This window comes from Schistocerca cancellata, chromosome 6, assembly GCF_023864275.1.
Source record: "Schistocerca cancellata isolate TAMUIC-IGC-003103 chromosome 6, iqSchCanc2.1, whole genome shotgun sequence".
NCBI lineage: Eukaryota > Metazoa > Arthropoda > Insecta > Orthoptera > Acrididae > Schistocerca > Schistocerca cancellata.
In genome coordinates this window covers 18,874,066-18,889,744 of record NC_064631.1, presented here as the reverse complement: position 1 = coordinate 18,889,744, position 15,679 = coordinate 18,874,066, and the positions used below count along the sequence as shown (strand labels likewise).

Genomic DNA, 15,679 nt, shown 5'->3' with positions numbered 1-15,679 from the left:
GTCTTATTGTCTACCTTCATTTCTTCTAGTGTATTAAAAAGTGTTTCTGTATCTATGGAATCGTAAGCCTTCTTGAAATCAACAAATGTTACTGTGGTGTTTCTGGACTTTCTCGTTGTTAATAATGTTCTCAGACACCAGATCTGCTCACTGCATGATCTTCCCTTCCTGAACCCTCCTTGGTATTCTCCGATCTGTGGATCTATCTGAGGCTCTAGGCGATTTAACAGAGCTTTTGATAGAATTTTGTATGCCACCGGCAGTAACGAAATTCCTCTATGGTTATTAGGATCTGTTTTGTCTCCTTTCTTATGGAGGGGGTGTATTAGGGCTGACTTCCATTCTTCTGGTATCTTTTCTGTTTCCCAGATGTTTTTGATTATACTATGAATTTTGGGTGTAATGTTTTCATGGTCTAATTTCCAGATTTCTGCAATCAGTCCATCTTCTCCTGATGCTCTATTATTTTTCAAGGATTTTATTATTTTCACGATTTCTTCATATGTTGGGGATTCGGAGTCCCGGTTGGCTTCTGGTTTTGTAAACTGTAATCTCTGTTTTGGTTTATCACAGTTAAGTAACGTGTCAAAGTATCTGACTAATATTTCACAGTTTTTCTTCGGATTTGTCTCCAGTGTTCCATCTTGTCTTTTGAAGCATAAGCTTTGTGGCTGATATCCTGTCATATTTTCTCGGAATACTCTGTAAAAATTTCGTATGTTGTTTCTGGTGAAGTCTTCTTCTATCTCCTTCAACCTGCTGTTTTCGTAACCTCTTTTTTCTCTTCGGATTATTTTTGACGTGTTTTTCTGTATCCTGTTGAAGTCTTCCCATTTTTCTTGTGTTTTGTGGCTGTTAAATTTTTTCCAGGCTTGTATTCTGTCTTCTATGGCCCTGTCGCATGTCATGTTCCACCATTGGTGTTTCCTTTTTCTCGGTGGCTGCCCCAATTTTATCAGTTCTTTTATTTTTTCTGACAGTTCTGTCCAGTTGTTGCTGTTGATTTTCGTAATTTCTTCTATTATTTCTTTCTTGTTTATTTGTAGGTAATCTGGATCTGTTCTGAAAGATCTCTTGGTTCTCTTGATTTGTCTATTGGGTATAAATTTTACTTTAATTTGGAGAAGGTGATGATCAGATTCAAAAACTCCTTTCCTTGTTCTTACGTTCATTATTTCTCTGGTGTTTTTTGTGGATATTGCTACGTGGTCTATCTGAAATTCTCCTAGAGCATGGTTGGGGGATTTCCAGGTTACAAGTTTTCTGTGTGGTTTCTGGAATTGCGTTGACATGATTTTCAGATCAAAATTTCTGCAGACGTTTATCAAGTTCTCTCCATTTTTGTTTGTTCTCATGTGGGCCGTGTGTTTCCCTGTCATGTCTCGGAATTTTCTTTCCTTGCCTAACTGGGCATTGAAGTCTCCTAGTAACACTTTCATGTGATTCTTGGGGATTTTGCTGGTAGTTTCTTCCAGATCTTCCCAGAATTCCTCAATCATCTCTGGGTTCTTCTTGTTATAATTGTTTGTGGGGGCATGTCCATTGATTAATGTATAGGCTTTGTTTCCAGATCTTATCGTGAGTGTCGACATTTTTTCTGATTTTGAGGTGAAATCTATTACGGAGTCCAGTATCGATTTGTGTACTACAAAACCAGTTCCGAAGAGTTTGAGATTTCTTCCTGGGATGGTTATGGCTGGTTTCCCCTTATATATTCTGTAATTTTCAGAATCAAAGTGGTTCTCATCTGCAAATCGTGTTTCCTGTATTGCCATAACTTTGATGTTGTATTTATCCATGGCGTTTGTGAATTGTTTCAGTTTACCTGGCCTCAGTAGTGTGTTGGTGTTGAGTGTTCCCATGTAAAATACTTTCTTCATCTTGAGGGTTTTTGAGAGGCTCCGATTCTACTCTTCATGACATGCCTGATCCCCTGGAATCCGATGATCAGGTCTATTACCCAGTCTTACTGACTGGGGCCCAGGGTAGTGGATTCTTTCCCGTTGTTCTGTCATGATTATTGGTTTGTGTTGAGGTATTGGTGGTGAAATCACAAAGGATCTCACATAATTTCGACTGGAGTTTTGAGTTCCAGAAGATTAACTTACAGCCGAGCTCACAGAGCCAACAGACGCTGACCAGAGTACCGGTGGCTGCCACGCAACGTGTCTGGATTTTGGGGCTTCGCATGTAACCCTATGCAGGGGCCCTCACAGGGTGCTACCATCCGGAGCCAGATGGACCCAGGTTTTTTTTTTACGAGGTGTTGCTCCTCCCCCTCCTCCTTCCTCATCACTTCCGAGATGAGGCCCCGGGCTTGTTTTATATATATATATGTATATGTGTGTGTGTGTGTGTGTGTGTGTGTGTGTGTGTGTGTGTGTGTGTGTGTGTGTAAAAAAAGATGATGAGACTTATCAAACAAAAGTGCTGGCAGGTCGATAGACACACAAACAAACACAAACATACACACAAAATTCTAGCTTTCGCAACCAACGGTTGCCTCGTCAGGAAAGAGGGAAGGAGAGGGAAAGACGAAAGAATTTGGGTTTTAAGGGAGAGGGTAAGGAGTCATTCCAATCCCAGGAGCGGAAAGACTTACCTAAGGGGGAAAAAAGGACGGGTATACACTCGCACACACACACACATCCATCCACATATATACAGGCACAAGCAGACATATATCTGCTTGACATATGTCTGCTTGTGCCCGTATACGTGCGGATGGACATGCGTGTGCGTGCGAGCGTACACCCGTCCCTCCCTCCCCCCCCCCCCCCAAGGCAAGTCCCTCAGCTCCCGGGACTCCCCACCCTCTCCCCCAAAACCCAAAACCCCTCGTCCCCCCCCCTTCCCCCCCTCCCCTGCGATGAGACAACCGTCAGTTGCGAAAGCCAGAATTCCGCGCGTATGCCTGTGTTTGCCTGCGTGTGTATCGACGTGCCAGCGCCCTCGTTTGGCAAGTCAAACCATCTTTGTTTTTATATCTAAAAAGAAAGATTATATATATATATATATATATATATATATATATATATAGGTCGACAGACACACAAACGAACACAAACATACACACAAAATTCAAGCTTTCGCAACATCATCAGGACAGAGGGAAGGAGAGGGAAAGACAAAAGGATGTGGGTTTTAAGGGAGAGGGTAAGGAGTCATTCCAGTCCCGGGAGCAGAAAGACTTACCTTAGGGGGAAAAAAGGACGGGTATACACTCGCACACACACACACATATCCATCCACACATATACAGACACAAGCAGACATCCAGACCCACTCCCAGATTCAACCAAACAGCCCTCATCAAAGATTTACTGTCCTACACTCGTACTCTCTGCTGGAAGTATCACTTTGCCACGAAGAAAAATTATCCTAATCCTACCCCTAATGATCCAAATCCCCAAGACACTATCCAAATTGAACCCTGCCTGGAACAGTTCCATCCTCCGTCACAGCGGGACCCACCTCCTCTTCCTCAAAATCACCCTCTCCAAACCTTCCAGGAATTTCTGACTTCCAGCCTTGCCTCTCAATCCTTCTTAAAAAACCTTAATCCTACTCCCAACATCACCACTGCTGAAGCCCAGGCTATCCGTGATCTGAAGGCTGACCGGTTCATCATCATTCTTCCGGCGGACAAGGGTTCCACGACTGTGGTACTTGATCGTCGGGAGTATGTGGCTGAGGGACTGCGTCAGCTTTCAGACAACACCACATACAAAGTTTGCCAAGGTAATCCCATTCCTGATGTCCAGGCAGAGCTTCAAGGAATCCTCAAACCTTAGGCCCCCTACAAAACCTTTCACCTGACTCCATCAACCTCCTGACCCCACCAACAGCCCGCACCCCTACCTTCTACCTTCTTCCTAAAATTCACAAACCCAATCATCCTGGCCGCCCCATTGTAGCTGGTTACCAAGCCCCCACAGAACGTATCTCTGCCTACGTAGATCAACACCTTCAACCCATTACATGCAGTCTCCCATCCTTCATCAAAGACACCAACCACTTTCTCAAACGCCTGGAAGCCTTACCCAATCCGTTACCCCCAGAAACCATGCTTGTAACCATTGATGCCACTTCCTTATACACAAATATCCCAAACGTCCAGGGCCTCGCTGCGATGGAGCACTTCCTTTCATGCCGATCACCTGCCACCCTACCTAAAACCTCTTTCCTCATTACCTTAGTCAGCTTCATCCTGACCCACAACTTCTTCACTTTTGAAGACCAGACATACCAACAATTAAAGGGAACAGCCATGGGTAGCAGGATGGCCCCTTCGTATGCCAACCTATTTGTGGGTCACTTAGAGGAAGCCTTATTGGTTACCCAGGCCTGCCGACCCAAAGTTTGGTACAGATTTATTGATGACATCTTCATGATCTGTACTCACAGTGAAGAAGAACTCCAGAATTTCCTCTCCAACCTCAACTCCTTTCGTTCCATCAGCTTCATCTGGTCCTACTCCAAATCCCATGCCACTTTCCTTGATGTTGACCTTCACCTGTTCAATGGCCAGCTTCACACGTCCGTCCACATCAAACCCACCAACAAGCAACAGTACCTCCATTACGACAGCTGCCACCCATTCCACATCAAACGGTCCCTTCCCTACAGCCTAGGTCTTCGTGGCAAACGAATCTGCTCCAGTCCGGAATCCCTGAAGCATTACACCAACAACCTGACAACAGCTTTCGCATCCCGCAACTACCCTCCCGACCTGTTACAGAAGCAAATAACCAGAGCCACTTCTTCATCCTCTCAAACCCAGAACCTCCCACAGAAGAACCACAAAAGTGCCCCACTTGTGACAGGATACTTTCCGGGACTGGATCAGATTCTGAATGTGGCTCTCCAGCAGGGATACGACTTCCTCATATCCTGCCCTGAAATGAGATCCATCCTTCATGAAATCCTCCCCACTCCACCAAGAGTGTCTTTCCGCCGTCCACCTAACCTTCGTAGCCTCTTAGTTCATCCCTATGAAATCCCCAAACCACCTTCCCTACCCTCTGGCTCCTACCCTTGTAACCGCCCCCGGTGTAAAACCTGTCCCATGCACTCTCCCACCACCACCTACTCCAGTCCTGTAACCTGGAAGGTGTACACAATCAAAGGAAGAGCCACGTGTGAAAGCACCCACGTGATCTTCCAACTGACCTGCCTACACTGTGATGCATTCTATGTGGGAATGACCAGCAACAAACTGTCCATTCGCATGAATGGACACAGGCAGACAGTGTTTGTTGGTAATGATGATCACCCTGTGGCTAAACATGCCTTGGTGCACGGCCAGCACATCTTGGCGCAGTGTTACACCGTCCGGGTTATCTGGATACTTCCCACCAACACCAACCTATCCGAACTCCGGAGATGGGAACTTGCTCTTCAATATATCCTCTTTTCCCGTTATCCACCAGGCCTCAATCTCCGCTAATTTCAAGTTGCCACCACTCATACCTCACCTGTCATTCAACGACATCTTTTACTTTGCACTTGATCTTTAAATATGTCTGCTTGTGTCTGTATATGTGTGGATGGATATGTGTGTGTGTGCGAGTGTATACCCGTCCCTTTTTCCCCCTAAGGCAAGTCTTTCCGCTCCCGGGACTGGAATGACTCCTTACCCTCTCCCTTAAAACCCACATCCTTTCGTCTTTCCCTCTCCTTCCCTCTTTCCTGATGAGGCAACAGTTTGTTGCGAAAGCTTGAATTTTGTGTGTATGTTTGTGTTCGTTTGTGTGTCTGTCGACCTGCCAGCACTTTCATTTGGTAAGTCACATCATCTTTGGTTTTGGGTGTATATATATATATATATATATACAAAGTACCAATAGTCTGGAAGTAATACCCATAATGATCAGTGTTAGTACAGTTACTGGTAGTCATAATTTTGTGTTTGTATACTTTACAGAAGTGGCTACTTCTGCATGTTTATGTGTAACTTGACTAGTTCCACATTTGTGAAAGCTCTCATTTATGGCAAGATTTACAGAATACAGCATGTGAATGAGTGAAACATGAAAGAGCAGTGTATAAATATAAACAAGAAATAACATTGCTGCTCAGCTTCTTGAAAGAATGTGCACACATTCACAAAAGTGCACCTGGCCACATATAAATACACATGAACTGCATTCTCTCAGTACCGTGGTCTGCCTGGCATTAGTTTTTTTTTCGGTTGGGGTGCACTGGTTGAGCATTGAAGAGGAGAGAGGAAAGGAGAGGCTGGAGCTATCAAGGAGGAGGTAGCTACACTATCTGCACCCATGCTAGCTTTCTCTGGTTGTGTATTACCATCCACTTCCTCCTAAGAAATTTTCATATTACTTAATGATAAGCTAAGCAGTTTTCATGATGCTCATAATTAGTAATGTTACACAGCAAAATAAAACAAGTTAAGCAGTAATCAAAAAATGGAAAATCCGGGATGGACTGTAACAATATTATGAAAAGGAAAGTTGTCATTCACCATATAGCGGAGATACTGAGTGTCAGATAGGCACAACAAAAAGACAGTCTTCTGCAACTCAGCATCTTCACTATATGGTGAGGGGCAACTTTCCTTTTCATAATATTGTTACAAGCTAAGCACTTCTCATGAGGCTGTACATAATTAGTAATGTTACACTGAAAACTAACACAACCATGTACAATACTTAAATGTTGTATGGTGCACTGCTGTACATGATGGAAACGGATACCAGTGCCTGTTAGAACACATTAGCGAGAAGCAAGGGAACTTCAGCATGACTGATGAAGATGCTTTGAAATAATCGCAGACACATTTAGTGAAATCAATGACTTTTTGCTGTCGCAGAAGATTCCTAACCAAAATTTTACTCATTTTATATGAATCCTAACTATGTATTTGTTCCATAGTAAAAATAGATCCTAAGTGATTTTCTATATTCAATTTTGCTTTTGCAGATTACATTGAAGATATATGTCCATATGCAACTTTCCAGCTGGCAAAGCCACCATACAGTGAAAGCACTTACAGTGGAAATGTGTACAGTGGTCCATACCATTCTGTCCGGGGATCTTTTGTGTATCATGATCCAAAGCTGTCAGGAGCAGAGAGCTACAAATTTAGACATGTAAGTTAGTTGGTTGTTAATTTTTCTCACTATATCAATATCTTTTAATCACATTATGGTTTTTGTGATAACTACTTTCTTCAAAGAAAATACAGTAAATATCTGAGTTATTTAACTTTTTTTTAAATTGTGGGACTGAATTGCTGGCTAGTATTATCTTCATTTTCTCTTAATTCTAGAGATACAAACTTGCGCTGCATTAACAGATTTCCCCACTCTCTCTTTTTCATTCACATCATCATCTTTTCATTATATTCGAATAGCGAACCCAACAATGCTTTGCAACTGGTTAAATATGTATGGGAACTGGACCTGAATATAAATCCTAATCAGGGGTCTCTCTGGGAATTGTACCAGGATGCAAACTGTGGCTGCTCATTGCTACCTTTCCCATTCTGAAGGTTTAGACATAAGATTACAATTAAATAATGTAGAATATGAATGGAAAAGACTCCCTTGTTTCTGTCCTTGGTTTCTATTGTTTTAAGTTTTTTTTAATTTTTTGTACACAATGCATTATAATAATACTTCAGTATCTACAACATTTTTTTATGATGTGTGGTAAGAGTTCGAACTGGTTTTCTGAGCGACCAGGTCACGAAAGGATGAGATGAAACTGACCATGCAAAAAATTTGTGTTTTAGTTTTAGGTATACATTGTCATAAGATTAAATGAAAGGGCACATACAATTGAGCATGCTAAAAACACATTGATCATAATCAGTTTGAATATATTTGAATGTCCAACCTTGAGCTTTGTTTATTGTTGCTGCAAACAAAACGATTGCTTATATGGAAAGGTTAAGTCAGTTTGATTCATTGGTATACAGGGATACCTCTCCAGCTGCTGCATCTGTTAGGATAGTAGCTTCAATGACATTGTTTCACATGGTTTTAATCTGCTAATTGAGTAGGTTTAGTAATGAATAAAAAAAATAGGAGTGTGGGTAAGCTGCTATGAACAGCATAGTGAACACATTATGATAGCCAAGATAGACACAAAGCCCACATCTACCACAGTAGTACAAGTTTATATGCCAACTAACTCTGCAGATGATGAAGAGCTTGAAGAAATGTATGATGAGATAAAAGAAATTATTCAGATAGTGAAGGGAGACGAAAATTTAATAGTCATGGAGGACTGGAATTCGATAGTAGGAAAAGGAAGAGAAGGAAAAGTTGTAGGTGAGTATGGAATCGGAGTAAGGAATGAAAGAGGAAGCTGTCTGGTAGAATTTTGCACAGACCATAACTTAGTCATAGCTAACACTTGATTTAAAAGTCATGAAAGAAGGTTGAATATGTGGAAGAGGCTGGAGACACTGGAAGGTTTCGTATAGATTATATAATGGTAAGACTGCAATTTAGGAACCAGGTTTTAAATTGTAAGACATTTCCGGGGGCAGATATGGACTCTGACCACAATCTGTTGGTTATGAACTGTAGATTAAAACTTAAGAAAGTGTGGAAAGGTGGGAATTTAAGGAGATGGGATCTGGATAAATTGGAAGAACGAGAGGTTGTAGAGAGTTTCAGAGAGAGCACTAGGGAATGACCGACAAGTAAGGATGAAAGAAATACAGCAGAAGAAGAATAGGTAGCTTTGAGAGATGAAATACTAAAGGTAGCAGAGGATCAAGTAGGTAAAAAGAAGAGGGCTAGTAGAAACCCTTGGGTAACAGAAGACATATTGATTGAACGTAATTGATGAAGGGAGAAAATATAAATATGCAGTAAAGGAAGTATGCAAAAAGGAATACAAACATCTCAAAAATGAGATCGACAAGAAGTACAAAATGGCTAAGCAGACATGGCTAGAGGACAAATGTAAGGATGTAGAGGCATATATCATTAGGTGTAAGATAGATACTTCCTACAGGAAAATTAAAGAGACATTTGGAGAAAAGAGAACCACTTGTGTGAATATGAAGAGCTCAGATAGGAAACCAGTTCTAAGCAAAGGAGGGAAGGCAGAAAGTTGGAAGGAATATACAGAGGGTCTATACAAGGGTGACGTACTTGAGGGTGATATTATGGAAATGAAAGAGGACATAGATGAAGAAGAAATGGGAGATATGATACTGTGTGAAGAATTTGACAGAGCACTGAAAGACCTAAGTCAAAGGAAATCAAACCTACATTTCTAGCATTTGTAGACTTAGAGAAGGTTTTTGACAATGTTGACTGGAATATTCTCTTTCAAATTCTGAATGTGGCAGGGGTAAAATACAGGGAGCAAAAGGCTATTTACAATTTGTACGGAAATCAGATGGCAGTTACAACAGTTGAGGGGCACAAAAGGGAAGCAGTGGTTGGGACGGGAGTGAGACACGGTTGTAGCCTATCCACAATGTTATTCATTCTGTATATTGAGCAAGCAGTAAAGGAAATAAAATAAAAATTCAGAGTAGGAATTAAAACCCAAGGAGACGAAATACAAACTTTGTAGTTTGCCAGTGACATTGTAATTCTGTCAGAGACAGCAAAGGACCTGGAAGAGCAGTTGAACGGAATTGACAGTGACTTGAAAGGAGGATATGAGATGAACATCAAAAAAGGAAATGAAGATAATGGAATGTAGTCTAATTAAATCAGGTGATTGGGAAATGAGACACTTAAATTAGCAGATGAGTTTTGGTATTTGGGGAGCAAAATAACTGATGATGGTCAAAGTAGAGAGGATATAAAATGTATACTGGCAATGGCAAGGAAAGCGTTTCTGAAGAAGAGAAATTTGTTAACATCAAGTATAGATATAAGTGTCAGGAAGTCCTTTCTGAAAGCATTTGTACAGAGCGTACCCATGTATGAAATTGAAACATGGATTGTAACTAGTTTAGACAAGGAGAGAATAGAAGCCTTCAAAATGTGGTGCTGCAGAGGAATGCTGAAGATTAAATGGGTAGATCACATAACTAATGAGGAGGTACTGAATAGAATTGGGGAGAAGAGTAATTTGTGACACAACTTTACTAGAAGAAGGGATCAGTTAGTAGGGCTTGTTCTGAAGCATCAAGGGATCACCAGTTTAGTATTGGAGGGCAACATGAAGGGTAAAAATCATAGAGGGAGACTAAGAGATGAATACACTAAGCAGATTCAGAAGGATGTAGGCTGCAGTAGTTACTCAGAGATGAAGAAAGTTGTGCAGGATAGAGCAGCATGGAGGGCTGCATCAAACCAGTTTCTGGACTGAAGCCCACAACAACAATAACAACAACAACACTAACAGCAACAACAACTGATACCATGTCAAAGTTTGAGATGATTCAGATTTTAAGTGGTATTCTAATCATTTGCTGATAAGAAATGAATACCGTACAACTTAAATGATGTATGGGTTTGCTGTTAGAACTAACTCCGAGGAAGAAATCAATTTTTTTGTTTTTAAATTGTACATACAGAGGAAGAGTTTAGATAATGGTATAACGCCTTTTATTGTAGTTAAAACCAGCTGTGAGAAAGAAAACAAAACTGCGCATTTTCACAGCATAGCATTTTCTTTCTCATAGTTTGTTTTTATAGAAAACCTAAAACTTGTTGTTTCAAAAATGGTATAACCTGTGTGCGAAGGTTTATTGGAGTGTATATATATATATATATATATATATATATATATATATATATATATATATATATATATATATATATATATATATATATATATATAATAGAGGGAAACATTCCACGTGGGAAAAATATATTTAAAAAGAAAGATGATGAGACTTACCAAACAAAAGCGCTGGCAGGTCGATAGACACACAAACAAACACAAACATACACACAAAAATCTAGCTTTCGCAACCAACGGTTGCCTCGTCAGGAAAGAGGGAAGGAGAAGGAAAGACAAAAGGATATGGGTTTTAAGGGAGAGGGTAAGGAGTCATTCCAATCCCGGGAGCGGAAAGACTTACCTTAGGGGGAAAAAGGACAGGTATACACTCGCACACACACACATATCCATCCGCATATACACAGACACAAGCAGACATTTGTAAAGGCAAAGAGTTTGGGCAGAGATGTCAGTCGGGACGGAAGTACAGAGGCAAAGATGATGTTGAAAGACAGGTGAGATATGAGCGGCGGCAGATTGAAATTAGAAATTAGCGGAGATTGAGGCCTGGCGGATAGCGAGAAGAGAGGATATGCTGAAGGGCAAGTTCCCATCTCCGGAGTTCAGACAGGTTGGTGTTAGTGGGAAGTATCCAGATAACCCGGACGGTGTAACACTGTGCCAAGATGTGCTGGCCGTGCACCAAGGCATGTTTAGCCACAGGGTGATCCTCATTACCAACAAACACTGTCTGCCTGTGTCCATTCATGCGAATGGACAGTTTGTTGCTGGTCATTCCCACATAGAAGGCTTCACAGTGTAGGCAGGTCAGTTGGTAAATCACGTGGGTGCTTTCACACGTGGCTCTGCCTTTGATCGTGTACACCTTCCGGGTTACAGGACTGGAATAGGTGGTGGTGGGAGGGTGCATGGGACAGGTTTTACACCGGGGGCGGTTACAGGGGTAGGAGCCAGAGGGTAGGGAAGGTGGTTTGGGGATTTCATGGGGATGAACTAAGAGGTTACGAAGGTTAGGTGGACGGCGGAAAGACACTCTTGGTGGAGTGGGGAGTATCCTGTCACAAGTGGGGCACTTTTGTGGTTCTTCTGTGAGAGGTTCTGGGTTTGAGAGGATGAGGAAGTGGCTCTGGTTATTTGCTTCTGTACCAGGTCGGGAGGGTAGTTGCGGGATGCGAAAGCTGTTGTCAGGTTGTTGGTGTAATGCTTCAGGGATTCCGGACTGGAGCAGATTCGTTTGCCACGAAGACCTAGGCTGTAGGGAAGGGACCGTTTGATGTGGAATGGGTGGAAACAAAGATGATGTGACTTACCAAATGAAAGTGCTGGCAGGTCGACAGACACACAAACGAACACAAACATACACTACTTTTTAGTTTGCCAGTGACATTGTAATTCTGTCAGAGACAGAATGTTTGTGTTCGTTTGTGTGTCTGTCGACCTGCCAGCACTTTCATTTGGTAAGTCACATCATCTTTGTTTTTAAATATATATATTTTTCCTTCGTGGAATGTTTCCTTCTATTATATATATATATATATATATATATATATATATATATATATATATATATACTTAAAAACAAAGATGATGTGACTTACCAAATGAAAGTGCTGGCAGGTCGACAGACACACAAACGAACACAAACATACACACAAAATTCAAGCTTTCGCAACAAACTGTTGCCTCATCAGGAAAGAGGGAAGGAGAGGGAAAGACGAAAGGATGTGAGTTTTAAGGGAGAGGGTAAGGAGTCATTCCAGTCCCGGGAGCGGAAAGACTTACCTTAGGGGGAAAAAAGGACGGGTATACACTCGCACACAGACACATATCCATCCACACATATACAGACACAAGCAGACATATTTAAAGACATAAATGTCTGCTTGTGTCTGTATATGTGTGGATGGATATGTGTCTGTGTGCGAGTGTATACCCGTCCTTTTTTCCCCCTAAGGTAAGTCTTTCCGCTCCCGGGACTGGAATGACTCCTTACCCTCTCCCTTAAAACTCACATCCTTTCGTCTTTCCCTCTCCTTCCCTCTTTCCCGATGAGGCAACAGTTTGTTGCGAAAGCTTGAATTTTGTGTGTATGTTTGTGTTCGTTTGTGTGTCTGTCGACCTGCCAGCACTTTCATTTGGTAAGTCACATCATCTTTGTTTTTAAGTATATTTTTCCTTCGTGGAATGTTTCCTTCTATTATAACCATATCATATATATATATATATATATATATATCTAAAAACAAAGATGATGTGACTTACCAAATGAAAGTGCTGGCAGGTCGACAGACACACAAAAGAACACAAACATACACACAAAATTCAAGCTTTCGCAACAAACTGTTGCCTCATCAGGAAAGAGGGAAGGAGAGGGAAAGACGAAAGGATGTGGGTTTTAAGGGAGAGGGTAAGGAGTCATTCCAGTCCCGGGAGCGGAAAGACTTACCTTAGGGGGAAAAAAGGACGGGTATACACTCGCACACACACACACACATATCCATCAACCCGAGGGCTGTTTGGTTGAATCTGGGAGTGGGGCTGAAGGTGAGGCCTTTGGATAGGACAGATGTTTCGGATTGGGAGAGAGGTTTGGAGGAAAGGTTAACTACTGAATTAGGGTGTTGTGTTCTTTTGTGTGTCTGTCGACCTGCCAGCACTTTCATTTGGTAAGTCACATCATCTTTGTTTTTAGATATATTTTTCCTTCGTGGAATGTTTCCTTCCATTATAACCATATCATATATATATATATATATATATATATATATATATATATAGAGGGAAACATCCCACGTGGGAAAAATATATTTAAAAAGAAAGATGATGAGACTTACCAAACAAAAGCGCTGGCAGGTCGATAGACACACAAACATACACACAAAATTCTAGCTTTCGCAACCAACAGTTGCCTCATCAGGAAAGAGGGAAGTAGAAGGAAAGACAAAAGGATATGGGTTTTAAGGGAGAGGGTAAGGAGTCATTCCAATCCCGGGAGCGGAAAGACTTACCTTAGGGGGAAAAAAGGACAGGTATACACACACACACACACACACACACACACACACACACACACACACACACACACACACACACACACATCCATCTGCACATATACAGAAACAAGCAGACGTTTTCTGCTTGTGTCTGATTGTGTCTGTATATGTGCAGGTGGATATGTGTGTGTGTGTGTGTGTGTGCGCGAGTGTATACCTGTCCTTTTTCCCCCCTAAGGTAAGTCTTTCCGCTCCCGGGATTGGAATGACTCATTACCCTCTCCCTTAAAACCCACATCCTTTCGTCTTTCCCTCTCCTTCCCTTTTTCCTGATGAAGCAACCGTTGGTTGTGAAAGCTTGAATTTTGTGTGTATGTTTGTGTTTGTTTGTGTGTCTATCAACATGCCAGTGCTTTCGTTTGGTAAGTTACATCTTCTTAGTTTTCTTTTTGCATTTACTTATTCATATTCATATCCCTCCCCCCTCTCCTCTGCTCCCCCCCCCCCCCCCTCTCTCTCTCTCTCTCTCTGTTTTTCCACAGTTCTTAATTGTATCTTTCATTTCTATAACTCTCAGTCCATTTCTACTTCTGACTGTCATCATCTCTGGAATGAAGCTGGCACAGAACTTATATTGATACGTTATATATATACAAAATCTTTGACATCCTACTCCATCTGGCATGTCTCTCCTCCACCTCTCATCTGTATCTTCCTTCATTATCAAGGCAGATGGGTGCATCTTACCTCAGGGTTTGACATTCCTCTGTAACTCCATTCCCCAAGGAAGTCCCTATTAGAAAACTGGAATAGCATCATGTATTTCATATTTGTTTACCTGTAGTACTGATATATCACGCACTAATGATAAGTACTGGGCAGCAATTCTATCTCATTATTTTGTAGTTTTTTCACATGAATTTTCGTTTTGGTATGTTTATGTGAATTTTTTTCAGCAGAAAGAACCGGAATACACTAAAGTGAGAAGAAAAGGTGGAAAGCTCAGGGACCCACACTCTGAAAGCCAAGGTAGTTCTTCTCTCTTTTCGTATACAATATAATACCTAGAGTCATCGGATGTTATTTAGAAATACATGTAAATTTATCATACAGAGTCATTTTATATTTACATATTTAGCTACTGTAAGCTTATCTAAAGTGCTTCCATAAAAAAATTTAACATAGAATCCATTCTTCTCCACTGATGGAATTACATGATGGTCATATGTAAGTTAGTAAAATTAACCACAAATAATACAGATAATACAGCTGTCAACTTGGCAAAATCTCAAACTGTCAGCAATTTTTTTGAACCTTCCATGGATCACAATTATCCTATTTGCTTACAACACGTAATTTCATTTACAAAATGTTTTTGTGACTGTGTGACTCCGTACTTATCACTTACACTATACAAATTTCTTTTACATATATTTATCTGATAGTCTGGTTAAAATTATTTGTTAATTGATGTCTTGTCACTTGACATTCCTGTGTTGTCACATCACCTGCTGGCTGCCAACTGATTATAGGCGGCACAAAAAAAAAAAAAAAAAAAAAAAAACACAGGGGATCACTTTTTTTTAACTCCCTGGAACAAGTCAGCAATAGTACATAGGTATTTAATTGCAACATAACTATAAGAGTTGAGCTTCATTCTTTAGTTGTAATCGGTACATATCAGTAACCTTCATGTCGACTGTCTTTTGTTAGCAACTGCCAGCAACCTCATAGATATATCGTTTAACCAAGATAAATCAGGCTTTATTCATGTTCAGATGTGTTCCTTATTTGTAGTAAAGAATATGAACTTAAATCAATCCAACTGTAATACAATTCAAAGAGTGGAAGACAAATGACATTTAAAGCATTTACTAAACATCTACCACCATGCCTCATGTCAAATCGCGATTTTTTTTTATTTTTTTTTTATTTTTTTTTCTCTCCTTAGTTCTGTCCTGCAGTTGTTCGATGATATCATGCTAACTCAAAATTCATTA

At 40.9% G+C, this 15,679-nt stretch overlaps 1 protein-coding gene across 1 annotated transcript in view; it reads left to right on the top strand.

Moving 5' to 3' along the window:
• The window catches only part of LOC126191144 (Down syndrome cell adhesion molecule-like protein Dscam2), a 395,591-nt gene that overhangs the window by 336,638 nt on the left and 43,274 nt on the right, over positions 1-15,679 (top strand). Inside the window, exons 31-32 of the mRNA XM_049931899.1 lie at positions 6,943-7,112; positions 14,636-14,708. Coding sequence (XP_049787856.1) covers positions 6,943-7,112; positions 14,636-14,708 — 243 coding nt within the window. The remainder of the gene's footprint in view (positions 1-6,942; positions 7,113-14,635; positions 14,709-15,679) is intronic.